Source organism: Esox lucius, chromosome 24, assembly GCF_011004845.1.
Source record: "Esox lucius isolate fEsoLuc1 chromosome 24, fEsoLuc1.pri, whole genome shotgun sequence".
Taxonomy (NCBI): Eukaryota; Metazoa; Chordata; class Actinopteri; order Esociformes; family Esocidae; genus Esox; species Esox lucius.
Window position 1 is genome coordinate 10,108,092 of NC_047592.1, and position 24,532 is coordinate 10,132,623.

Below are 24,532 nucleotides of genomic sequence, written 5' to 3' on the forward strand. Positions count from 1 at the left end.
TGTTTCACTGGGTTCGGTTGAACAAGCTGAATTCAGTGGCATAGGATTTCAATATTTTGATGTGTATGGCAGTTGTGATCGTTCAAATAGACGGTGCAGCTGAACAATAAACATGGGTTCCTTTACTGAATACAACATATGACAGAGAGACACGGAACACCAGAACACATTATTCAACAGTTGCAGGTGTTATGGGAGTACATACGATCAGTACGGAGCAGTTCTAATTCTAATTTAACAGTAAAGAGGCATACAGACGACAAAGTTTACGCTCCGAACACTTTCACATGCTGTTGACAACGCCTCCTCAGGACAATGTCTTCCAAAAAAATAAAATCTCCTAAAAAGGGAGATGAAAATGAAGTCAATACTATGACAAAACTATTTGATAATACTATAAGAAAAAAATTACTTGTTATAACAGGAAACAAAATGTAATGGGTACACAAAACGTGAACATTGATGTTTATGTAACTCAGTTCAGGGAGGGTTGGTGACACTGCCGTGTTTCCCAGTCTGCCTTCTTGACGCACTTCGTGACTGGAGGTCGGTCGTGTCGACGTTACAAACCGAAATCTTCGAACGCGCGTCTTTTTCTCCATGAACTCGCTGGTGTATTTTCATGTTCGAGTTCTCCGTAAAGCTCTTACCGCACTTTAAACACTGATAGGGCTTCTCGCCAGTGTGAGTCCTCGTGTGTTTTCTAATGCCGTGGTGGGACGCAAAGCGCTTTTCACACAGCCTGCAGGAGTACGGCCTCTCGCCCGTGTGACTCCGCTGATGCAGCTTGAGTATCCAAGACTTGACGAACGTCTTCCCGCAATGCTCACAGCAGTAGGGCCGTTCGCCCGTGTGCACTCTCATGTGGATCTTTAAGGCGGCCGAGACGTAAAAAGACTTTCCACAAACGCTACACAAGCTGTTTTTCTCCCCCCTGTGCATCCTGAGGTGTACAGTCAGCATATTGGACTGTATAAAACTCTTCCCGCAGGTGGCACAGACGAAAGGCCTCTCCCCCGTGTGGATGCGAACATGCGCCTGTAAACTTCCCCCAATCCTGAAGCTCCTCCCACAGTACGAGCAGACGTAGGGCCTCTCCCCCGTGTGGACCCGATAGTGCTGCTTCAGACACAACTTGCTTTTGTAACTCTTGTCACACTGGTCACAGCGGAACGGCTTGGCGTCGGAGTGAACGCTCTGGTGCCGTCTCAGGTCGTAGCGGGTTCTGAACGCCTTTCCGCACTGGGAGCAGCTGTACCTGCGGGTACCAGAAGACGGGGATGTGGACAGCATTCAGGTCAAGTGATTTACCAAAAACATAAGCTACAACCCCGTTTACAAAACAGTTGGGATGCTGTGTAAAATGCAATGATGTGGAAATAATTGAAACCCTGTATTCAATAGAAAATAGTACAAAGACAGCACATCAAATGTTGAAACTGAGAAATATTATTGTTTCTTGAAAAATATATGTCCACTTTGAATTTGATGCCAGCAACACGTTTCAAAAAAGCTGGGACAGGGGCAAAAAAAAGACTGGAAAAGTTGTGTAATGGTGAAAACATCTCACATCGAATTTGGTTAATTGTCAACAGGTCTGTAACATGACTGGGTAAAAAAAAGTGCATTCCAGAGAGGATGAGTCTTTCAGAAGTAAAGATAGGGAGGGGTTCACCACTCTGTGAAAGACTGCACAGGCAGTTTAAGAATAACATTTATCCACGTAAAATTGCAAAGAGTATGAGGATCTCATCATCTATGGTACATAATATCATTAAAAGTTTCAGAGAAACTGGAGAAATCTCTGTACACAAGGGACAAGGCCAAAAACCAATATTGGGTGGCCGTGATCTTTGGGCCCTCACACAGCACTGCATTAAAAACAGCCACAATGTTGTAGTGGACATAACTGCATGGGCTCAGAAACACTTCCAAAAACCAGTGTGTGTGAACACAGTATGTTGCTGCATGCACAAATGCAAGTTAAAAAAAGAAGAAACCATATGAAATTATTTTTGGGAATCATGGACGCCGCGTCCCCTGGACTAAAGAGGGACCATCCGGCTTAACAGCGCACAGGTCAAAAGCCAGTCAAGTCAATGACACTTTCAGTAAATCTCTCATTGCACACATTGTGCAATAGTAGGGTCTGTGGGATACTGCCAATGTTTAAGGACATCAAACCGCCAAACCTCTTACTGCAACGCTCACAGCTGTTGTCCGTGTGTTTGTGAGTGTACTACCAACATTGTGCCTATGGAACAACCATTACTTCACCAAATGGCACACAAGAAAAGACTCCCCACTTTATACCACCTGTGGCGACCTACTAGTATTGACTGTTGATAGATTCCCTTCCCACTAGTGGAACAGACCAACGCTCTTGCCACAACGTGAGCAGATATATAGGACCATAGGGAGTGTGTGACCCTTGACCCCCAGATGTGCAGCAGGCGTACCCGTTGCTGTCGGGCTTCTTGGGTGAGTCCTCACCGACAGGCGTAAGGATGTTCTCAGCTCCACCGTCTCCAGAGCCCAGGTTCCTATCGTCCTCCTTCAGATGCTTCTTCCGGACGTGCTCTTGGAGGTCCTTCCATCTGCCGGAGAAGTCGCACAGCGAACAAGAGAAGACCCAGGAATGCAGGGACCGGAGAGTCGTGGGTCCTGCAGGTGGAAACCACGGAGTGAAACAAGGTCTGCTGACTTTAATGTTCCATATATACATATCAATAAAAGTCCATGCAGTTTGCAATAAATACTGCTCAACTAATGGAACTAATAACAACTGGAAAAAGATTTTTAATCATTTCACGGCATTGAAAATAATTAGTTTGCCCTTTATGGTGTATGGATGTATGAAAGGTTTCCTTGCCACTGATGATTCCTGATGGCTGCCCAGAGTTCCCAGTGTCTTTTAGTCCTTCGGCGTCCTTTTCACTTAACAGACTGGCATCATCTTTTCCACTCGTTTCTTGCTGTACCATCTTGTCACACTCCTGTCCTGTTGTTCCTTCAGCACTTCCCTTCTCTCCCTTTCTCACAACATAACTTCCGTTTCCCACCGTGCCTTTTTCTTGACCTCTTGCGGTCTGTTTAGACTTCAGCGAGGGAACAGGAAGTGTCAACGTGGAGAAGATTAAATCAGAGTCATAGACAAAGACATCTGGAAAACAGAGTGAATTCCAATCAGTCCACTACAACCATCCTCGGTGAAGAGGACCTAACACAGACAAAGTTGACAGGAGGAATCCTAACCTTCTTTAAGCCTCAGATTTCCATGGTGTTGTAGCAGTGTCTTCAGGTGCTCAGGGTCAGAGACTAATTGCAGACACTCCACCAGGTCAGTAGGGGTTGGGCTGAGAATGGATGCTGTCTGGGAAGGAGTGCAGAATAAAGCATGCCAGAAGAATGCAGAAAGAAGAACTAGTCCAGTTTACTAGGGCTGTCACAATTATTACATAATGCCCAATTATTTGAGCCAGATCACAATTATTTTTCTTTTGCACAATATTTGCACAATATTAAGATTCTAAAACCAATTTGTTTCCAATCTGAATAAGGGGTTTTTACGCTGATGTCTCAACCAGGGATGGGGAGTATTTATGATACATGTATTTAAAATACAAAATAGGATTTAATATTTTTCATTTTTTCCCCTCGAAATTTCAGGTTGTTTTTCAATTGAATTATTCACATTATAGGTCAGATTAAAAGTGGAAAAAGTTCTAACATGATTTATCTTTGTCTCATTCTTTCACATCACAAAAACCTGGCATTTTAACAGGGCTGTGTAGCCTTTATATCCACTGTAGGTGACAATAACTGACTTTTTCATCAAGTGAAAAGACGAGAGAATTGTGGAAACCCGCTACTCTTATACTGCTCAAAGGATTGAGATCAAGCCTATATTACCCCAAAAAGCAGGCACGGATGCGTACTTCGAAAATCCACTAGAAATAGTCAATATTTCTTGTCAATCCAAATTAAGTTTTATTTTAGGATTACTATAACGTAACTACTGAAGGTTCTAGCCAGTAATGTTTTTGTCTATTCAAAAAAAATCCTACTGCATAATACATTTTGACTGAAAATGTAATTGTCATTGCTTTACGGTTGCAATTTTGTGTAGAGCAATCGTTAACAACATGGATTTACTGGTAGTTCTAAAGCCGAATACAACTACACCACTCCGGGTGCATTTTGGTTTTAGGCCAAATGAAGCAACTATTTGGAGGAGTGGTATTGTGGGATTTGCTCCAGAAAGGTGGAGATCAAAAGCGCAAACACCCGAAATCTGAAGAACCATCTCGGAATCACCAGGTGTTTTCTTACAATATTATTAGCCTTACACTGTAACAGTGGCATAAAATTAACAATATAGACAAATCATTAATCGCAATTATTTGTGTGACAATTATTCGTTGACTAAAATAATAATCGTGACAGCCCTACCGTTGTACACCTGTTATGAATCATAAATGTATTTTCACCTGTACAAATAAATGTCTACAGACTGTGAAAGATCAAATAGGACAGAGATGGCGTTGGTACCTGTGTAAAATTGGGCACTGGGAGCAACTCCTCTAGTCGGTCGAAAAAATGCCACACCAGTATCTGCAGTGCTGTGTCGTATCTACAGCTATACTGCACAGGGAACACCTCCTTTAACAGACATGGGAGTTATTATCGGATTCAGCCCAGACTTTGTTTGTTGTCGTTCAATCGTATTTGATATTCGCCTCAAGGTCATTCTAGTCTATTGAAGCCAGGATGTGTGTCCTTGTATATGTTAGATGTTATTTCACCTGAAAAAAGTGTTCCTTCTTGGTGTGGTCTTTTAGGAGAGTTTGGACCAGGTTCACAATGGCCTCCTGTGATGCCTCCACTTCTTCGTCTTTGCTCTGAAGATGGAAACACATGAAACTGCTGTATAAACAACGACAATGAGTTAAAACACTTGCCATTAATGGAGAATTTCCTTCTGAGGGTACATTAGGTGGATTGTATCTGGTTTGAGAGATGTCTCGGCCAGTGAGATTTTGTTGCACACATAATAGCCTAACCCCACACACTACAGATCGTAGTGTAATGGCGTGTTTTTCATTGACGTTCCTATCAGCAGGTATCTTGATAAATGTACACGGTTTTTGCTGATAGGAACATCCCTGAAAAGCAGTTCTATATTGTGTTGAGATGTTTGTGCACTTATTACACAAATGTATCATTGCCTACATTAGTGTTTAGTACATTAAATAGGTGAGGAATGGTGAAATTCACCTTTAACAGATGCGCTACACTAGTTGTTACCTACATGTTTACAGGATGTACACAAGTGGATTCTATCCAGGTGAGGCTGGATGGCTTTGTAGCCATCTGGGTTAGACTCCACACCACGACAAACCTCAAGAACCAGCTGAAACAGGAAGTGTCCGAGTTATAAAGTGTTACATCCAGTTATGTGGAAACAAAGTGAGGGGTTAAATATAGAAATGAAAGACATTTTCCGCATCTCACCCTGCACACAACACTTTCCTGCTAGATCCTCCCTTGACCCGACACCATTTCCAACCCTCCACACTTCAACAAATCTCACCCTCGCCCTCAACCCCAGGACCAGTTGGGCCCTCTGCCGGAAAGTCAGCAGCTCCGGAACCATCTCCGTCACCAGAGTCACAAACTCCTCCAGTTTCCCATATTGCATCACGTCACGTTGCTGAGCCACTTGCCACATGGACGCGGACATCAGGCGTAATGGAGGTACCAGGAGGCGCAGGGAGGACAGAGGGAGACCTGTTACTGACAGGAGAGGATATGTTATGACAACGCAATACACTCAAATGTTTGTGTGTAATATAGAGAGCCTCTATAAACAATTATGTTTACGCATAAACATTATCAATTGCATGGACAACAGTTTTTTTGGCATTCATTGGAATTTTTGTTTGCATTACTTTACCAAAGTTAGGGCAGTCTCAACGTTAATACAATGAAAAGCATGAACTTTCTACTAACCTGAAAATGTTGAGGAATGGTCCATTGCCCTACACACATGGAAACCCTGCTGAATTTGCAACAGTAGCTAGCACCAGTGCTGAATGGTGCAACGCGAGAAAAAGAATTAACTAGCCATGCATTACCATAGGAGTCAATGCAATAGCACTATGCTCTGAACTAATGATTCGGGATAAACTAGGTACGAGCTTTTAGTTGAATTGTTTTTATTTATTTATTTCTGCAACCAGAAAGTAGCACGAGTGTATGCAGCATCTGGTTGGAGCTTAGCTCTTCTATTTCGTCTTCTGTGGGATTTAAATGACGGTTAGCAACCAACTTCTAAGGAACATTACCGCCACCAACTGGACTGGAGTGTGGACCAGAAACAGTGAAGGCGTCAAATTCTCCCCATTAGTCTTGTCTCCCTAAGGAAACGAAATAAATATTTAACCCCTAATAAACGCGACATGCCCTAATGATTTACTTATTAACTTGCTAAAACTTGGTTCTCCAACATCGCTTTTCCTAAACTCCAATAGAAACCCTCCCTCTCCCTCTAATAGCTCTGGCACAGAAATACGATGTCCCACCGACTCAATCTCCTCCCCGCAGTGATCAAACCTCCCAGACTGACGTATTTCAATTAACTCTTAAACTTTGTGTCCAAATCCCAGCCCTGCTATTGTTAGCCTTATTTTCTACCCTTCTCTCTCGCCCCGAGGATCTTCCTACCTCCAGCATTTATCTGATATAGGTGTTGTCCCTTTCCCTTCTTGTCTCGTAACTCCTGCCATTCGTTTACTTCCTCCTTATTGTCAACATTTGCAGGGAACTGCTTAGCTCTCTTCATCCGTAACACTAAAAAGGTACTTCCAAGTCGCAAAATGTCTGAGGTAAAAGTCAGAATAAATGTGGCACACGTCAATGCCTTGTATTTCTACTTGTTAAGAAAAATCTAAATGTAAGTTAATATGTAAGTGAAATGTTTATTTTAACTTGGTTTTAAAACTACCATCAATGCAATACACTATATAAAATAGATATTGTACTGTAGAGAAAGTTACCTTTACTGTCTTTCTCACCTAGTAACAGTCGGGTTTTCACTAATTCCCCACCAGCATTTCACCCCAAATCCCCATCATATTTTTATCACTGAATGCTTTTAGATATTCACCCAACACCTAACGAAGAACCTGAGCAAAGAAAATGACATAACATGTTCGTAGTTATTTAATTTATTAAATGAACAAAGTCATGACCCCATGTGAAAACACAACTACTAAACTACATATGAAAGCATTTTCACTTTAACATATGTACAGAAGCTTACATTGCCAAAATGTTTGTCACAGTACAATCAAAATTATATTATTAAATGATACCGGCTAACAACATGAATGCACTAACTGTTAATCACTCTGAATAGGAGTGTCTGCTCAAAGACTAAAATGGAAATGCAAACAAATTAAATATCCTATTGCTTGCCAGCCCTAATACATGCACTCTTAAGAGGGACAATCTTACCATACATACAGGTTGTCTGACCAGCAAGATCATTAGCTTTGACTGAACATTTTAGAGTACACTCTACAGTGTGGGGGAAATAACCTTTGATTCGATATACACCATAGAGACTTCCACATCTGCAAGTCCATCGTCACCGAAGAGGGAATGTGTATCTCCGATTATCCGCTCCTGGAACAGTAGAGCATGGCAAAGCATCACTGTCGGACAGGGGACTCTACTCTAGCTCACACAGTTCAGCCGTGGTCTTAAAGCAATGAAGCCAAAACCCAGGATAGAGGGGCTGAGTGAACGTGGTCTGGACTCTGTGGAGGAGGGTCATCTCATCAGAGACACTGTAGAAGGACAGAGTGCCTGCCTGGTGATCAAGATACACTCCTACCCTGGAGGACCGAGGGTATGTCACTTCAGTCTTCACATTATTATGGCGGAAAAAGTAACCGTTACTACAGCACTCTAAACTCCAGGACTTTTCATTGTGTCCGAATTGACAATCTTCCGCAGACCCTGAGCGGCTGATTCCTTTATATGAGACAGCCGCGTAAATCTTCCATCCGCTCCACTCTACCTCCCAGTAACCGCGTCCAGACAGGCCTTGCTTGCATAGCACCTGACACAACTGAGTAAATCTGTCTGGGCTGCTGGGGTACGAGTGGCCTTTACGCTTCAGTTTCACTTTTCGGTTTTGTTCAGACAAAAATAGTTGTCTATATAATGTGTTTGGGTCCAGGGTGAGTCGACAGGAGTCTGAGGGAAAAGGAAGGAAGAAATACAGATGAGTACCTTGTTTCTCGAGGTTTGTGCTGAGTTTTATTAGAGATGCAGCTATTGGCGTATTTTGGTTTCAGGGACTCACATTGTAAGAATTCGGCTCTGGTCTGGGGCTCTGGTGGGTGTATAACATCAACTAGATTTACTGAAACACACATTCACAAAAGGTGAAAGAGAATAAGAATAAGACCATATGCTATGCAGTGAAGAATAGAAATCAATTGCAATCAAATTATGTTAAAAAAATATATATATATAGCTCCCATTCCCAATTTCTGATGTCCAAATTGCGACTATGGGATTGCCTTAACGCAGCCTGCTACCCAGTGGGTTTGGCTGAGTGACAGATCAAGAAACGTGTCCTCTGATACATATCTCATCAAACTGTCATGCGTGCAGTCACACGGCTTGCTCGCTGGTACATACGCATTTGGAGGGGAGTGCATTTGTTGATTGGCCTTGTAGAGACTTGAGAGAGGCTAGAGCACGTCTGGAAAGACAGCCCTGTCCGACATTCTACCCATCGACCCCTGACGGTGTTGAAACATTCTGCACCACCCTCTACACAACCCCTGGGCACAGCCGCTACGCCGCAACCCGGATTTAAGAGATGCTCATTTCTAACTTACCTCTGGTCGAAATTCGGCACCATTCTCTTTTAAAGATGCTATCCAGTTTCTCTCTCAGGTTAGACACAGCCTCACTCACATCCCCAAAGTACTGAAGAGGATGGACAGTGATGGTGGGTAAATCTGTAAATACAATTGGACTGGCGAGAGACTGATAAATCTGCACAGAGAGAAAAGGAAGACAAAAAGAGCATAGCTGAATTATCAAATGGACGTTTGACAGGACAATGCATGAAGCATACTATCAGATTCCTGAAAATGTGTACACTGTAAATCAATGAGAGTCATTAGACCAATATACTCATCGCTTAGCTAGCTAAACAGGCTTTGGAAAATGCACCCCCAGAATAACAAGCTCCCTCTGTAGTAACAGAATTACGGTGATTCTGTGAAGCTACCTCCAAGAAATGGATGTGGTCCTCTGTGTGTGTCAACTTCTCCAGCTCAACCTCTCTCCTCTTCAGCTCGGCAATCTCCTGCTCCAAGCTCTCCATTAGGTTTTCAGCTTGACTCACAGCAGTATTCTCCTGTGCTGCAATAAGCTCCTTCACCTCAGAGCGTCTTCTCTCCATGGAGTCGATCAACTGAGTAAAGATTCTCTCACTCTCCTCCACGGCTGCCTGTGCAGAGCGCTGTTGTAACACCAAAAGCGAAAAGAGTAAGCAACATGGTCAAAAAAATCTAATCTCTCTAACTTGGAGCACAGTGGAATTGGATAGCAGCCTCTTGCTGGGTGTTTGGGAAAAAAGTTGATCTTTGTTGCAGTCACATTGTAGTTATTGCCATATCAAACACTTTTCCAGGCAGTGTGGATTTTTATAATCAGTGCAACCCAAGTGGAACCACGACAACATGGTCAATATCCTCTGGTCAATACTCACGCTGAGAGACTCCACTGCCTGTCGAAGTTCCTTTAACTCCTTCTCCCTCTCCTCAACTCTCTGCTTGACTTTGTTCTGATTCATCCCTATTTGCTTCTGTGGATTGAAAACACACTTTACCGAGAAATATTGTGTAGATGTGATCTGACATAATGTAAATGTATCTCACATGAATTTTTTTGTTGTTGTTTTGCTCACAATACTTCTAAGACGAGCTCTGGTTCTCACCTGTTTCTCTGTTTTTTCAGCGGTAATTGAGACAGTATCATGGCCTTTATGCTCGTCCATGGTACACAGGTAACAGATACACTGCTGATCAGTTCGACAAAAAATCTCAAGCAGTTTGTCATGATGAGAGCAGATGTTGTCCTGTAACTGTGTGGTGGCTTTGACCAACTTGTGCTTCATTAATGGAGCTACATTATAGTGTGGCTGGAGATGAGTCTCGCAATAAGATGCTAGACACACAAGACATGACTTGAGAGCTTTCTGCTTTCTCCCATTGCAAAAATCACATTCCACATCTCCTGGGCCAGCAAAGCACAGAGCATGATGAGTAGGATGGAGTCCTGTCTTCTTCATGTTCCCCACCACCATGGCTAGCAAGCTATTCTTCATCAGGGCAGGCCTTGGAGAGAAAGTATGTCTGCACTGGGGACAGCTGTAGATTCCCTTTTCTTCATCCTTATCCCAGCAGTCTTCAATGCAGTTGCTACAGTAACTGTGTCCACAGTTGATAGTGACTGGCTCCTTTAGTAAATCCAGACATATAGAACAGCAGAACTGGTCCTGGTCCAGGAGAATTCCTTGCTCAGCCATTTCACTGTTCACTCACAAAGACACACCCCGGCAGAAATGACTTAAACAAACAAAACAATGAATTAAGGTATAGATCTAGACATCTTGAAGTTAAAAATATCACAGTCCTCGAGTTGATATAGTCTAGATCCAATTCAACATTTTCATCAGTCGTGATTAGAATTAGAGATATAGGAATTCCAATGTAGTACAACGACTGACGTTAGCAACGAAGAACCGAGACCCAGATCTGCACCGATCTGCACGCAAGGGGACATCATTATCTGCAACACAGGAAATGCGCATGTCAACATCCGGCTTTTTTCCTTGAAATATTTGGCGGTTTAACATTTCAGAAAAGTTTGCCTACGTGATGGTCTCCGTTTTACGTTACATATTTAGGGTGTATGCATTTTGTATATATGCAGATAACTATATCTATGTCTATTCTTGAATTTCGACAACTCTAACGTTAGTTACTATAGCTAGCTGGCTATGTTTGCTTTTGTTTCTTCCTGGCTAAGTAGCTAACGTTAACTACGCTAGGTAACGGAAGGTATAACCTGTGATGTTTTCTGCTAGTTAAGAAGCAGTTCGTTTAGAGATCATAACATTTGCATTTCGCTGGAACAATGTCTAACCTACACAAAACCACAGGGAAATATCTATGGTGGTCTCTTTTGGGTCTTGGATTTCAACCCGAACTGGCAGCATCATCGGGGGCCAGCAAGGCCAATGCCAAGCACGTCATCCTGGGACCGTAAGTTTCGCCAACACAAGCACTATTATGTTCGAAGTAATGTAAACAATATCGCATGTCGTCGATCCACCGTGGGTCAGTCCAGTGAGACTGGCGCCGTTTAGTCTGACACCGTGAAATGCATGTTTTGACATTAGTTTTTTTTTTTCTCCATCTCACCAACAGTAACATGTTTGAAAAACCCAACAAAGATGCTTTCTACATAGTTACCCATTTCCTGTTGGAGAAACTCAACCCCACACGTTTCCACGACGAATACAGGTATGGCTATGGCTGAATTGGCATGTTTACTTTCCTTGCTGTTTTTCCCTGTTAGTTCATTCTTGTTATCAAACTAGACAATTTTCATTGCTAATGTGCCTTTTTTTGTGTGTCTGTAGGCATTGCTGGCCGGTGTTGGACCACAAAGCTGACGCGGAATTCCGTAAAGTGACCTGTGCTTGGCTGAAAGATCTAATGGTAGATTTGACGTCTTTCCCATATGTAACCGCAAGGAGCCGCTGCAGACGGCGTTGTACGTAGATAGAAGCACCACAGCGTAGCCGGCACATAGCGTTTGACCGTGGTCTGTTTTCAGGACGAACAGGGCAGCAGTGTTCCCAAAGTGGTGGCGTCCCTGTTCCTCTCACCAGGCGGGCCCAAGTTTATCAACCTGATGTACCATCTGGCCAGTCACGTGATGTTGCATGAGATGAAGACGTTTTGTACAGGTGAGGAGCGCCGTCGTTTACCTGCCTGCGGTTCCCACGGACACGAATACAGACACGATGGTTTTTCTTCTTCCGGTGAACTCTGTGTTTTCCCCAATGTGTCTTGCTAGACGGCATGTGGGTCCCGGAGGCGGCAGCTGCCCCGGCCTCTTCCGTGGAAATGGCGCAAGCGCGGTTCCATCTGGTCAGGACCCGATTCCTGAGGGGTGCTGTAGGGCAGGACCAGCTCCTGCGGGAGTACCAGAGACAGGCCCAGTAAGTAGCATGGCAGCCGTATAAACCACACGCATTGGATTGGTTCTTCAAAGCTCACTGCCACAGTCCGAGCAGTAAGTGCTGTTATGTCACGTGACGTCGGTGTCAGCATTATTTAACGAGATTGTTGCGAATGATCATTCAAGCAGCGTAGCAGGGGACCGTTAGCCTCCTTCCCTGGCGGTTACACACAAGCGTCGGTGGAGTGGCAATAAGAGGGGTGAGAATCGTGGCGCGCCATGGCGCGTTGAGCACAATGCAGGTCACTGTTGTAACATGGTAGGAGAGCTGTACCAGTCTGGACAGAAGTCAGTCACTTCTTTTAAATCCTTTTTTAAATGCGTTTGTTGTTGGTTTGACTTCCATTTCATAGAACTTGGACGTACGTAATTAACTATTGTCTCTGTGTTAGCAAATGTCTGAGGTACTTGTTGAAAGTGCGAATCTTTAAATGTAAAATGTACAGAAACCTAAGAATTACTTTTGCGTTACCTTCAGGTGAGAGGTTTTAAGGCGTCATGTTGCTGCTAGTTGATATGCTTCGATTAATAGGTTGAATCTGTGAAGAACAGGTAGTCTCAGAAATTGGTGTCTTAGCTCAGCCAGGTGTGGATGTGCTGAGTTTTACAATGGTCCATCTGTGTCCTTTTGTAGGTCTCGAGTGAAGTCTATGAGGGATTGGCGGGCTGAAGCTGCAAAGTATGATGACTTGCTCAAGTATGTGTGAATGTTTCTGTTATACATGTTGATATTTTTTAGCTTGTAATGGTTTAAATCAGTTTTGCACACCGCTTAATTGGCTTTATAAGGACCGACTTCGTTTTTCCATTTCCCCTCCAGACTGGAGACTAAAGAAGCTGAGAAGGACGCAACTCGTCAAGCCGAGAAGATTCAAAAGGTTCTTGGTTCATAGCCTCCGTAACTCCTAGTTCATATGTCTTGAATAAAGCCTTTTTCTGTCTGCAGTGTTCTGACTGTTCTGAATGTGAACACACCCCAGGTGCGTTCCCTGTGGTCCTCCATCGACGGGGTGCTGTCCAACCTGGAGGAGAAAAGGCGTGTGGTGGAGAGCGTCATCAGGGGAGACGCGGACCAGTACACCCTGGACGGAACTGGCCTGGCCCTCAAGATCCCCCGCGTTCTGCTGGAGCGGCTTGAGCAACGGTCCCACCTAGTGAGAAGCACCATGAATAACCTTGTCTTTTTAGCTTAGTGATCGACGGTGCGTTTGATGCCCTCTCTGTAGTTCCCTGGTCTTGGTTTCCCTCTTACTATATGAAGGGCTTTGACTGCCTCGCTGGGTAGGGCGGTTCTGTATTAACCCGGTCTGTTTTTCAGTCCAGTGTGGGCAGCGTGTACGAGAACGGCCAGCCGAACCTCCTCCGCATGCTGGAGCTGCTACGCCAGGCTCTGGGCATCCTGTGTGAGGAGAGGTCCCGGGTGGCAGGGGGAACCCCCAGCGCCCGTGTCCAGTACCTCTCGCTGGAGGAGAGGAGCCTGCAGATGGCCCGCGCCCTTGACGACCTCAGACTTATGAGGTGGGGGCGAACGGCTTGTTGGAAACGTCTCTGCTCCCTTTACTTTTTAGCTGTACTGGTTTTTGTTGTGTAGGGCCATTGAATTTGTTTGCATGAATTTCATTGGGACGCAATACATGAATGAAGCAATTTGGATACATTTCGAACTGTAGCTGTCAGCTGTTTTAAACCATCAATCTGTTTTTCTGCCATCTTTTATCCCAGGACGAGGATTTCAAATGAAATTCCTGAGGTGAAGAGTGCCATCAGGAAATTGGATGCGGAGTGGGACCAGAAGTGGGCGGAATGTTTGAAACGCACGCCGCTGACCTCCTTTCTCAAAGAGGAACCCGTAAGGCCCGTTTTTTTTTATTTGACATCGTAATGCTGTGACCAGATCCAGTCCTCACATCGGTCCGGGTTATGCAACTGACTGCAGGCTGACGCCTCGTCTGTCTCTCCAGGCCCTGGACTTCCTATGTCCCATGGCCCCTCTCTCCTTTGAGCCGGCTACCGAGGCCTGCTTCAGATCCAGTGTTTTCTCCCAGTATCCCGCCAAGCTACCCGGTGAGTTGCCCCGGGGGGATGGGGTGTGCCGTACTTCCATTTCTCAGTGCATGTTGGGGCTGAGGTGTTGACCTCCCCCCTCTCCCACAACCGTTTAGACATTCCTGAGAAGAAGCCTGTGGGGATGGACTTTGTTTCCATGGAGACAGGCGCCAGAATGGACTCTGCCCTTGAAAGGTACATTGAGTTTCTCTAGTTGTTCAGTTGGTTTTGTAGTTTTTGGGAGGCAGATACCTGGACAGCCCTGAGCTGTGCTCTGTCCGTCACGAGCCCTCCCTATAACAAACCTGCTCTCTGATGACCGGGGCGAGTTGAGTGAAATCGCAACGGACAGATACGGAGCAGACAGCCGTGTCCTCAGGCTGCCTTCAACCATTGCTCCATGAAACCAATCTGATCCATAGACGTCATGTCTCCCACAGCCACTTCCCCGCTGAGAGTGCTGCGTCTCCTCTTCCCAACGTGGACTTCACCCCACTGACCACACCCCTACGTGTGCTTTGTGACACTCCTGCAGCCATCCCTGACGAGGCTCCGTCGCCAGACCTTCTGCCGGTAGGTGACGTGCACGTCCACGTTCAGAGACCGCAACTCTGATAACCGGGTCTGCTAAAACGCAAAGCTTCGATTGGCCACGCTTAACGGCTCGCGTGGCCATCTGTTTCTGTACAGGCCAGTTCGAGGAAAACCTGTGACACCTCTTCAAAGGTGTCGGCAGTGAAGAAAAGAGCTCAGATTCTGGATTTTGAGTTTGATAACTTGGCTAACGAGGTATGTACGTTTCCTCGCTCGAACCTCAACAGCTCTTCTAGATGCTGTTTATTTTGGGAGGCAGATACCTGGACAGTCCTGAGCTGTGCTCTGTCCGTCACGAGCCCTCCCTATAACAAACCTGCTCTCTGATGACCGGGGCGAGTTGAGTGAAATCGCAACGGACAGATACGGAGCAGACAGCGGCATCCTCACAGAACGGAAATGTTTGCGAGGCATTGTGGCATGGAAAAGTTTTTCCATGAAATTCTAAGCAAGTGGTTTTATTGGGGCACAACTTTCCACAGACATGGTACAATGACCATAAATTATACTGCATCTTTAAGTGTTTGTCCATTTTTAGTTTGCAGATGCGGTGACCACCAGCCCTGGTAACAAGAATATACAAGGCCTTGAGCTCGGAGACATACTTAGTACCCTTGGCGCAGACCCCTTCTCCACCAGGAAGCAGATTCCACGCACCCCAGAGAGTTTAAGTGAGTATAGGATGGTGGTTTGAGTGTCAGAATGCTGTCTCCACTTCATGTTTGTCGTGGCAACGGCTGGACTCCTATTAATTCTCATCTCTGCCCAGTTCTGGATGTGAAGAGTTCCTGGCGAAAGGCTGTGGAAGAAGAGGCGCAAAAGAGCCGCCTGTCTGGTAAATTCGACAGCCTCCTCGGGCGGCTCACGCCCCTCAGCGAGGCCCCGGAAGTCCTTGTCATCCCTGACGTTCCCTGCCTGAGCACCAGCCTGGATCCCGGGACAGCAGCCCCGCAAGAGGCATCGCTCACGTCCACCCTGCCTTGGGACTCCAACGTGGACGACCTCCATGGCCTAAGCAGTAGCGACGTGGTCCTGTTTGGCGTCAACCAAGAGGCCGTCCCGGAGCAGTTCACCCTGGATCAGGAGACCCTCCCGGAGCTGTTGGGCGCCGACGGCAGCCTCCTGAGCTCCAGTGACACATCCAGCACAGAGGAGGAAGAGCTGCTCCTCCCCGACATCCCCTCACTCGTCCCCGGAAGGACTGAGCCGGCCCTGCTGGCAGCACGCAGGCGTCTAGACGAGATCCAACAGGCCTTTGGGGAGGCCTCTTTTATGGACCACCGCCAGGTGGCGCTAGAGGCCTCTCCACCGCAGCGTGACAACAGAGACTGGCTCATGGCAATGACGCTGGAGGCGGAGGTGAAAGACAAGGTCTTTTCCCTGGACCTGGAAATGATGGAGAGCCCCCCATCCTCAATCAGAGAGCAGTGTAGCTTCCCGGAACTGCTCACATTTTCCCCCATAGACAAACTGTAGGGCCTCCCGTAGAGTGCGATAGACTTGTTAGTGTTGCACCGGTTACTCAAAGGTCGCGGGTCTGAATCCCGGAGCCAACAAGGTAGTGTCTGTCTGCTAGGCACTTTATCTGATTGAAATATTTCTGAACCATCTAATTTCTAACTTTTTTTCTTTTCTTAATCTACATCCAATTGAAATATTTGTACATGTCAGTATACCAATGGTATATATTTTTAAAAAGCTAACATTTGTTTATGTTGTGAATGTCTAAAAAAATAACATGATGGTTGTGAAGGGAAAAACATGAAATGCACAATATTGATAATAAATGTTGTGAATTATACTTTGGTGTACATGTTTCTGGGATTTTATGAAAGCCTAATTAAATCTAAATTCAAAATAATTCCGTCCCATATTTCTAGCATGTAACTAAGCTCTATGAATTTTGGAATGTTTTTGGATGTTTTTATCATTCTACTGTAAATCCGGACAAAAGGTCTGCTATAGTTGGACAAGGCTCTGCACATAATTGAAGAAGGCATTCCAAATATTTCATAGGCGGAAAATGCAATAATTAAAATAACTGACTTAAGATTTAGTGTCGTTGTTCGCTCCGTGGGTGTTGTGTAAAAGCACTTTCTGACAACTGCTGATGTAAAAAGGGCTTTATAAATAAGTTAGATTCTAGGCAATAATGCATATTTAAGCTTCCTCTTACCTAACTTTATGAGCAGCATCAAAGTGTTTTCCGACTAACATTAGGTCTGTTCAGAATTTGAGTATACTGATTAAAAACGAACACCGTTGACAAAATTTAACAATTATTACAGCCTTCAGGTTCTCCGCATGAGAACTGTCACCGGAAACATACTGTTACAATGTTTAGATCAAAACATTTGACTAAGTAATTGTTGTAAACCCCAATTTTCCACTGGAAAGTCAATCAATGATAAGGAACCGCTTACACTGCAGTGAAACCCACCCAACCTGGCTACGCTTGGTTGATCCTGATTCACCTGTTAATATTCTACATGGACAACTGACAAAATAATTCTCAGGAGACAATCTTGTTTTTAACGAAAGTTTAATTCATTTATTCCAGTGAAAGTGTCCTACTGCACAACTATATATATATTTTTTCTAATTTCCACACCTCAGAACTATAATTCTGAGACGCTCGGCATAGCGGTGAAGTCACTGCCTGGCCGTTGTAATTTTAAGCACCGGGTTTGAATCGTGCTGAACGATAAGCCCAGAGATCGTGGGGCGGGTGGCGTATTGGCGCACGGGGGATAACCGACATGGTCACATACATACCGCTGCTGCGTGAGTTCAAATCTGATCTGCTCTTTCAGCTTTCGGCTTCCAGTCCATTAACGCATGAAATGCCTAAGCATACATCTTTAAAGAAAAACAAGCTAAAAAGCAAGCAGATAAGCCGGTTAGTGAATAAGCTTCATGGTCTCACTAGTTGAAGACTAGTAATTCTGTCTAGTGAGCAGTATATTGGTATAGCTTAAGAATCCTGACTCTGGAATGGACAGAATCTAAATTTGTAGGCTACTCTAAACCGCTCAAAATAGATCTCTCACTGCAAATGATTAACTGTGAGTGTCTAGGCCCGCCGTGGAATCCACGGGTGGGGCCAGAACATTCACTTTAAAGCCAGACCCCGAGCATGAAATAATCTTAATTGAACCCTGACAACTTTTCTGTAATAGTATTGCAACAACATTGGACATAATAAACCAAGTGGTTTGAATGCTGGTATGAGACCGTTCCCGCGTCCATGACAAACATATACTTTTAATTGCGTTGGTAACTGATTTATTATAGCAACAAGTAATTTCAGGGGTTTGCGATCATTTCGGCTAAAGGCAGTATCCAGACGTGTTGTGTCGTTCTAGAAAAAAGCTTAACTCACCTCCCCACGCAGGTGTTGTGCCGAAAACATCCCGCCAGCCTACCCCCACCCCTTCTCGTGAACGCGCACTCTCGATTCTCATTGCTGCGACTTGTTTGCTTGTTGAGAGTACATTTCTGCCTACATATTTCACTGGTCTTCGTAGCAAAACGCTTTGATTTAATTGTGTACATCAAGGCAGCAGTCGTTGACCACGTTAGGCTGCGTTTCATGAGATATTTTAAGGCAGGTTGATCGCGTGGGAAGGCACTGTCTGCAGTTTTTGGCTGGCTATTTGTTACTATTACTATAAACACATCGTTGGCAAAATCGGTCATATCTCCCATTTCGTATTCGACTAGTGTTTTCTAAAGTATAATGATAATAATTCAGCCGTCATTACCCTGAAATGTTTATATCATTTTATAAATGATATTTTTAATGTGCTCCTATTGTAACTATAGAGTCAAATTAGGATAAGACCATCTTGCCTGCCAAACTCAGTAGTGCCCCCCATTTAGAGACTGCACACTTCATAATCATTTTGGTAGCTCATGTTGACCACCTGAGTATCCCACAAAAGGTATTTGACTCTAGTCACAATTTTAAGAAGGGGGGCGTAATTTCGGCAAGGCCAAGTTTTCGGGGGGATAATTTCGTCAAGTTTAAACTTGTAATCGACAAGCAATCAAGTCGCAGCAATGAGAATCGAGAGAGTGCGCGTTCACGCGAAGTAAGGGGGGATTTTCGGCAGGGGGGATGTTTTCGGCACAACACCCGAACCATCTACACATCAAGCACTACAATGTATAGGCTATAGGGGGCGTGATAGGCCCGTGGAAGTGAGGGGAAAAGGGCTCGTCTTCAGATCTGACCGCCAGTCTCTGGGCGGTTCCATTATGCCTCAAACAGCAGTCTGAAAACCCAAGAGCTCTCCAAAGTATCTGACAAAACACAAACATGGCGCCTGCTTGCACCGACAGCTACAGATAAGACTGTTTCGAACAAGTGGGAAACAAAGTTTCTATAGATTATCGAAGTTAACCCACTTTGTTGCCTTCACAATTAGTTTTGTAATCTAAAAACGCAAACGGAATAGCTCGAGCGGGGGAAAGCTGCAAGTTGCCTACATGTCAACATTCTATTAGTGTCGTAAACAGCTGGTAAGTATTAATGACTGCTTCTGTTTTGTGGGTAACTTTATGTTAATAAACGCCTGCGAAATGTTACTTCGTTATGACGCATTTAATATGACTAGCACCGCGTGAATATATTGTAAGAGCCCAGTGTCAGCATGATTGTATTACTGCACAAAGACGGGCAACGTACTTGTATTGCTTACGAAAACCAACTATTTTGTGTCTCATTCAAAGAAAATGCTTTACTTTCCGCCGTTCTTGCCTTTAGGGATCGAAAGTTGACCTACTTCTATTAGCCGTAGGTAAACTACGATTCAACAGTTGGGAACATAATACTTCGCCCGCCCCTTCTAGGCCCATGCATTGTTAAAAGATCGGTTATCATGTACTCTTATCAAACGTTGCAGGTTCCCTGGGCGTGCCAGCACGTTGAATATCTGCGTGGTTTTTAGAGCAGGGAAGTATTTCTCAGAATTTCAGATGATATGCTAAATGAAAAAACCTAATAGACAGATACTCACCCTAAACCGATAATAATGTCGTACTATCCACTATGATCTGCCTGGGGAACACATATTGAATACCGTTTTGAAACTTAAATTGCAACGGCAGAGCATTTGTAGTAGCCTAGTAACATAGTAGAGAACATTTCTCTACTATAGGCTATGGTTGTCATTCAAAGTGTGGCCATTATCCACAGTGACCTTTGACTGAATTTGTTATATCTGCCTGTATGTGACCATCTGCACATGTGGCCCTGAAAGCAGAAGTTCTGTAAGAATTGAACCTGCCTGTGATCAGTGCTATGTATATTGCCTCGTCTGTGAGCATTGTCTCTCCCAGAGTGTAAGGTGCTCACATATCTGTGGCTCAGCACTTTAGACATTGCCAGCCAGCAATTAAGGTGGTGCAGTGACACTGAATGTCATACTCCCTGCTGCCCCTCATGGCGTATGTACGTGTATTCCTGTATAGTCTCAGCCTGACAGCGGGTGACATAACTTCTTCACTGGTACTGTTGCCACATTTAGCTGTCAATTAGTGTAGCCGTGCAGTTTGGAGAAGAATAAAGAAGGCTCCAGAAAATCTAATTAATAAATTGGCACTGCTTTCCGAAACAGTTTTTGTGCCCGTTGCCCATGCTTCTGGTAGCATATAGAGGATTCGACTTTCGTGTACGCCGTTCTTCCTCTCCCCGTTAAAATTATAATTTTTTGGTTCATTAGTCTGCATCTCTCCCGAAATCTTGGGTTTCCGTAAGCTCTGTCTTTTTCGCTGGCAAAGTTGTTTGGTGACACATGATTCCTGATAATAAGACTGTGAGGGAGGAACCTAATCAGACTGTTGTGCATATGAAACAATGAGTTACGCCAGAGTGATTCAATCCATTGACATTTATAGCTTCAGTATTGTGTCAGCCCGTCCCCTAGTGTTGGTATGCAGTGAAATGCTGCTGTAGCCAGTGGCAGTCAACTGACTTTCTTGCAAGACCTTGGGACTGAGACGATGATATACGTCTTGCCACATTCTCTGCTCTACTGTGACTAAAGTGGGTCAGGGGCCCCAGGTGTCTCTGCTTCTGCACGTGTGTAGATTTAAACCGTACCTAGGTGTCAGGAGGTCTGTGTCAGGTGACAGCGGAAATCAGGAAGTAGACTGACACGGACGGAGAGGGCTCGACGGTTACGACGCACAACCGGGCTTTGTGGGTTGAAGGAAAAAAAGTGGCAATTGATTTGTACTGTAGGTAGGTAGGGCTTTTCCTTTGATAGAGGGATGACAATGTTTTATGAGTCACTTTCGAATGCGGCTCAGGTCCGTAGTACAAACAAGAGCAGAGTGCATTTTGTGCTCTCAGATGTGCCGTAGAGGAAATGGAGATGGCTTTGATATGTGTGACGCAAATGAGAACTATGTAAAGCCTGCTACTTACATATGCTAATTGAGTTACAGCAATACTTCATATTTAGGAAGTTTGGGTTTTGACAAGCGGAATCACTAATCATTGGTAATCTGCTGTTCGTAACCAAGATTTATGTTTTGTCTTTCAAAGGGTCTTTTGTTCTTTTGAAAACTGTATTTAAGTTCTGCTGTTAGTTGAAGGATGTGAAACAATTTCTAGAGATGTTGGGTTCAATTCACCTGAAGGCCCAATGAAATATTGTCACCAACACAATGGCTAACAGCTATAAAACATACCTGTTAGGCTTCCCTAAGTAGTGACTCTGGTTTTCTAAATAAGTGTGCACCAAAACCACTGCCAGGAAGTGGGCTAGTTTGTAAATGGAGATAATTGTTGATCTTTGATGAAACCCTGGTGAAAGAATATTTTCAGTGAATTTTTAAGGAAACATTCATTTCCTTTGACTTGGATGTCTCTGGAGACTTTGTCCCGAATCTTCAGCAGATCTGGGTCCCTTGTTGTCTATCAGGGCTATTCGGGCCCCCCAACCCCTCCTCCTCCTCCTCCTCCCTCACTTCCCTGTGGAAAGAATGCCCCCCCCCCCCCTGCCTGACCGTCACGCCTGAGGAGGGAAGTGGTGAGCCTTGTGATGTTTCGGACCAAGGTTTTCCTTTACCCGCCCAACAACCTCTGTGTGATACGAATCCGTTGCACTTCACCTGTCAGGGACTGCCATGACTTACTAGCACTGCATTATGCAAATGTGCTTAGGAACCAAGACCTTTCCAAGTAGTCTGTTTCAAGCTGACAGTTGTTATTAGGCAGACAGATGGTCAGTAGGGTGTAAATCAGCCTCGTAGCCTATATTCACACTAGCCCTTTAGCCTGTATTCTGTGGCTCTGACAGATCACTATACAGCCTTCAGGTAGTGGCCGATGCCAGGCCTCCATGCAAATCTCATTTCAGCCTCTATCTAAAGCGTGTCTGCTGTTTTGATAGGTAGGCGGTGTGTGTTGGACAAAATTTAAACACCGCCCGGGCAGATCTGTGTTCATTAGCTTTTACATTTCAGATGTAAACAAAGCAATCTTCGAGTGGCACGGTGTGACAAAAAGAGCCTGCATTCTGTGGCTTACTGATGAGCTGTGAAGCGAGGCAGAAAGACGAGTGGAACTTTCCGTTCTGTTGTCAGGCTGTATTGACAGGCAGCGCGTCTTGTTGCACGACTCTTGGAGAAATGTGTGCGCTAGCCTCTTATGTCAGCGAGGGATTGTTTGATGCCGTGTTTTCTCACTAAACAAGCAACTGTCAGACTGCAGAGAGAAACCAGTGCAGACTCTACTGGAGGATTCTATTAGATAACCATGTGAAACTGTCTTGTAATGCAGTAAGGTCACTGTGAACACCCTTGTGTCATTCATATGACCCTCACGTACAGCCATTGCGGTTTTCTTGCATGAGAATGGCCACGTTGATTAGCTCCGGCCTTGGGAGACGGCAGAACTTTGTTGGTTTTTTGGGTCAGTGCGTGCGAGGTTCACGTCTTGCGGAGCTCAGATTGGATGTGCCGCACTGTGTCAACTGTCACCTCTGCCCTGCCTGCGTGGTAACCGGGTTTGGACGACTCAGCGACGTGTTATCGGGGCCATTCTGCTTCCACCTGGAACACTGCCTGTTTTGCAGGAAGACATGACTCTTATCAGAAATATCTGCTACAGGCCCAGACGACCGGTGAACAAGAAAGGTGTGTGTGTGTGTGTGTGTGTGTGTGTCTGTCTGCCAATCATCGGTCGTTGTGGTGAAGATCTGTCATATAATCCCTCTGTCTGTGAAGAACTACAAAGAGGCAAACCCGAGCCGTCATTCATTGACGAGGCTGGTTTCCCAGCTTGGTCAGGCGGGGCGTACATTGGGCCCAGCTGTGATTGAGCTGTGTAATGGATTATCCTTGACTTTTGGACTGCACTCGGTTACCCAGCGTGTTAAAGAAAGGCCTGTGTATAACGGGTATTTTCCCTTTTACCGGTGAACATCTGTGGCTTGATGATTACCTGCCTGTTCATCAAATGTGTTTGGATAAGGATTAGCAGAATGCTTAATAGCGAGGGAGAGACGTGTCTGTAATAATAATCCTGTTTGTTAGTTCTTATCGAGATTTGATTACATGTTGGATTACTTGAGTGGATTGCATGAATATTCTCAGGGCGTCGCTTGGCAACCCTTGTTGAACTCTGAGTTAACACGGGGAATGAACTGTCCTTGAGAAGTGCATGAAGCCTGGTGAGGTGACACCCCTTGTGGTGGAGCCTGTACCGATTCCTGCTGCTGTGGCCTTCGCCCTGGCATCACCTGCCCGTCCGGGGGGTCGAGCGCAAGTTGTCCAAGGGTGGCTACACGGATGAGACTGACAAGCCGATGAAAAATCGTCTCCTGTCGGTTTCATTCCATGAAAGTAGTTAACTAGCAGTCAAACCTCGGTCACGTAAAAAAAAAAAATCTACCCCCCGCCCCCCTCGCCTCGATGGACTCCTAAACAAACACACACGGCCTTTAACATCTGAATCCAATTGGGTTTTAACCTCATCGTACCCAGGTTTTAAAAAAAACAACTACGTCCCTCGTTTGGGTAGCCTTGTCTCTCCAGTTGCCTGTTCCGAGCGGAGTTGTGTTGGCCCTGCCGCACAGACACCACAGTGTGATGACAGTTGGCAGGGCTGCTGCTTAGCCACCATCAGAGGCTACAGACGTCGATGGGGCACTTGGAGTGGCACTTGAGGCCCATATGGGTTCTGCGGAATGTCATGTGGGGCCGAGCTGTCACAGGCTGTTCAGAACAAAGCTGCTGGGTCTCGTACAAGTCCAGGTCCGGGTTAACGAGATGAGACGAGAAGCGAATAGTAACTGGAGTGAGTCGCGCGTTCTATTTGAATTGAATGCTTCCGCCCACCTTAGGACCTTCTGGATATTGGCCTCTGGTACCTGCGTTTTGTCTGACTCTGGAGAACGGTTGGTGTGAATCTCGTTAGTGTTTGCCGTTAGTGTTCTGTGTAGGGTAGGGGGTCAGCAGAGCCGCCGAGATGGATTCAAATCGAACATGAAGGTGTGATAGATGTGATGGTGTCATTGTAGGATCTGTCATTTACTGT

The 24,532-nt window shown here is 45.1% G+C and overlaps 4 protein-coding genes and 2 non-coding genes across 11 annotated transcripts in view; 4 read left to right on the top strand and 2 right to left on the bottom strand.

Annotated features, from left to right (window-relative positions):
• Positions 1-100: 100 nt before the first annotated feature.
• Positions 101-6,863, bottom strand: LOC105020700 (putative zinc finger protein 735). 5 transcript variants are annotated; one of them, XM_020043500.3, is made up of 10 exons: positions 6,727-6,801; positions 6,013-6,419; positions 5,594-5,796; positions 5,312-5,413; positions 4,806-4,901; positions 4,552-4,662; positions 3,256-3,373; positions 2,873-3,163; positions 2,460-2,664; positions 101-1,258 (listed from the first exon to the last, which is right to left on the bottom strand). In XM_020043500.3, the coding sequence occupies exons 2-10, from the start codon at positions 6,035-6,037 to the stop codon at positions 481-483; spliced, it is 1,929 nt and encodes a 642-aa protein (XP_019899059.2). In that variant the 5' UTR covers positions 6,038-6,419; positions 6,727-6,801; the 3' UTR covers positions 101-480. The 5 variants fall into 5 exon arrangements, with proteins under 5 accessions (XP_019899059.2, XP_019899058.2, XP_019899057.2 ...); XM_020043499.2 differs by lacking the exon at positions 6,013-6,419 and having other exon boundaries at positions 5,594-5,790; positions 6,727-6,863; XM_020043498.2 differs by lacking the exon at positions 6,013-6,419 and having other exon boundaries at positions 6,727-6,863.
• A 359-nt stretch (positions 6,864-7,222) lies between these two features.
• On the bottom strand, positions 7,223-10,870 carry LOC105020646 (tripartite motif-containing protein 16). Its single transcript, XM_010887827.4, has 6 exons — positions 10,028-10,870; positions 9,800-9,895; positions 9,317-9,550; positions 8,919-9,078; positions 8,375-8,434; positions 7,223-8,265 (listed from the first exon to the last, which is right to left on the bottom strand). Exons 1-6 carry the CDS (start codon positions 10,616-10,618, stop codon positions 7,736-7,738), a joined length of 1,671 nt encoding a protein of 556 aa, XP_010886129.2. The 5' UTR covers positions 10,619-10,870; the 3' UTR covers positions 7,223-7,735.
• Positions 10,871-10,975: 105 nt separating this feature from the next.
• Positions 10,976-16,783, top strand: haus6 (HAUS augmin-like complex, subunit 6). The gene is made up of 16 exons (XM_029117471.2): positions 10,976-11,357; positions 11,523-11,618; positions 11,738-11,816; positions 11,935-12,067; positions 12,178-12,322; positions 12,977-13,039; positions 13,163-13,220; positions 13,323-13,496; positions 13,661-13,860; positions 14,065-14,191; positions 14,304-14,406; positions 14,505-14,583; positions 14,829-14,961; positions 15,079-15,177; positions 15,521-15,653; positions 15,752-16,783. The coding sequence occupies exons 1-16, from the start codon at positions 11,230-11,232 to the stop codon at positions 16,456-16,458; spliced, it is 2,457 nt and encodes an 818-aa protein (XP_028973304.2). The 5' UTR covers positions 10,976-11,229; the 3' UTR covers positions 16,459-16,783.
• On the top strand, positions 14,627-14,757 carry LOC114830434. Its single transcript, XR_003778069.1, has one exon.
• On the top strand, positions 15,232-15,362 carry LOC114830433. The gene has a single exon (XR_003778068.2).
• A 2,452-nt stretch (positions 16,784-19,235) lies between the features above and the next one.
• Positions 19,236-24,532, top strand: part of dennd4c (DENN/MADD domain containing 4C) — a 37,430-nt gene continuing 32,133 nt past the window's right edge. For both annotated transcript variants that reach the window (XM_029118008.2, XM_029118009.2), the window contains exon 1: positions 19,236-19,506. The gene's annotated coding sequence lies outside the window, so the exon portion shown is untranslated. The remainder of the gene's footprint in view (positions 19,507-24,532) is intronic.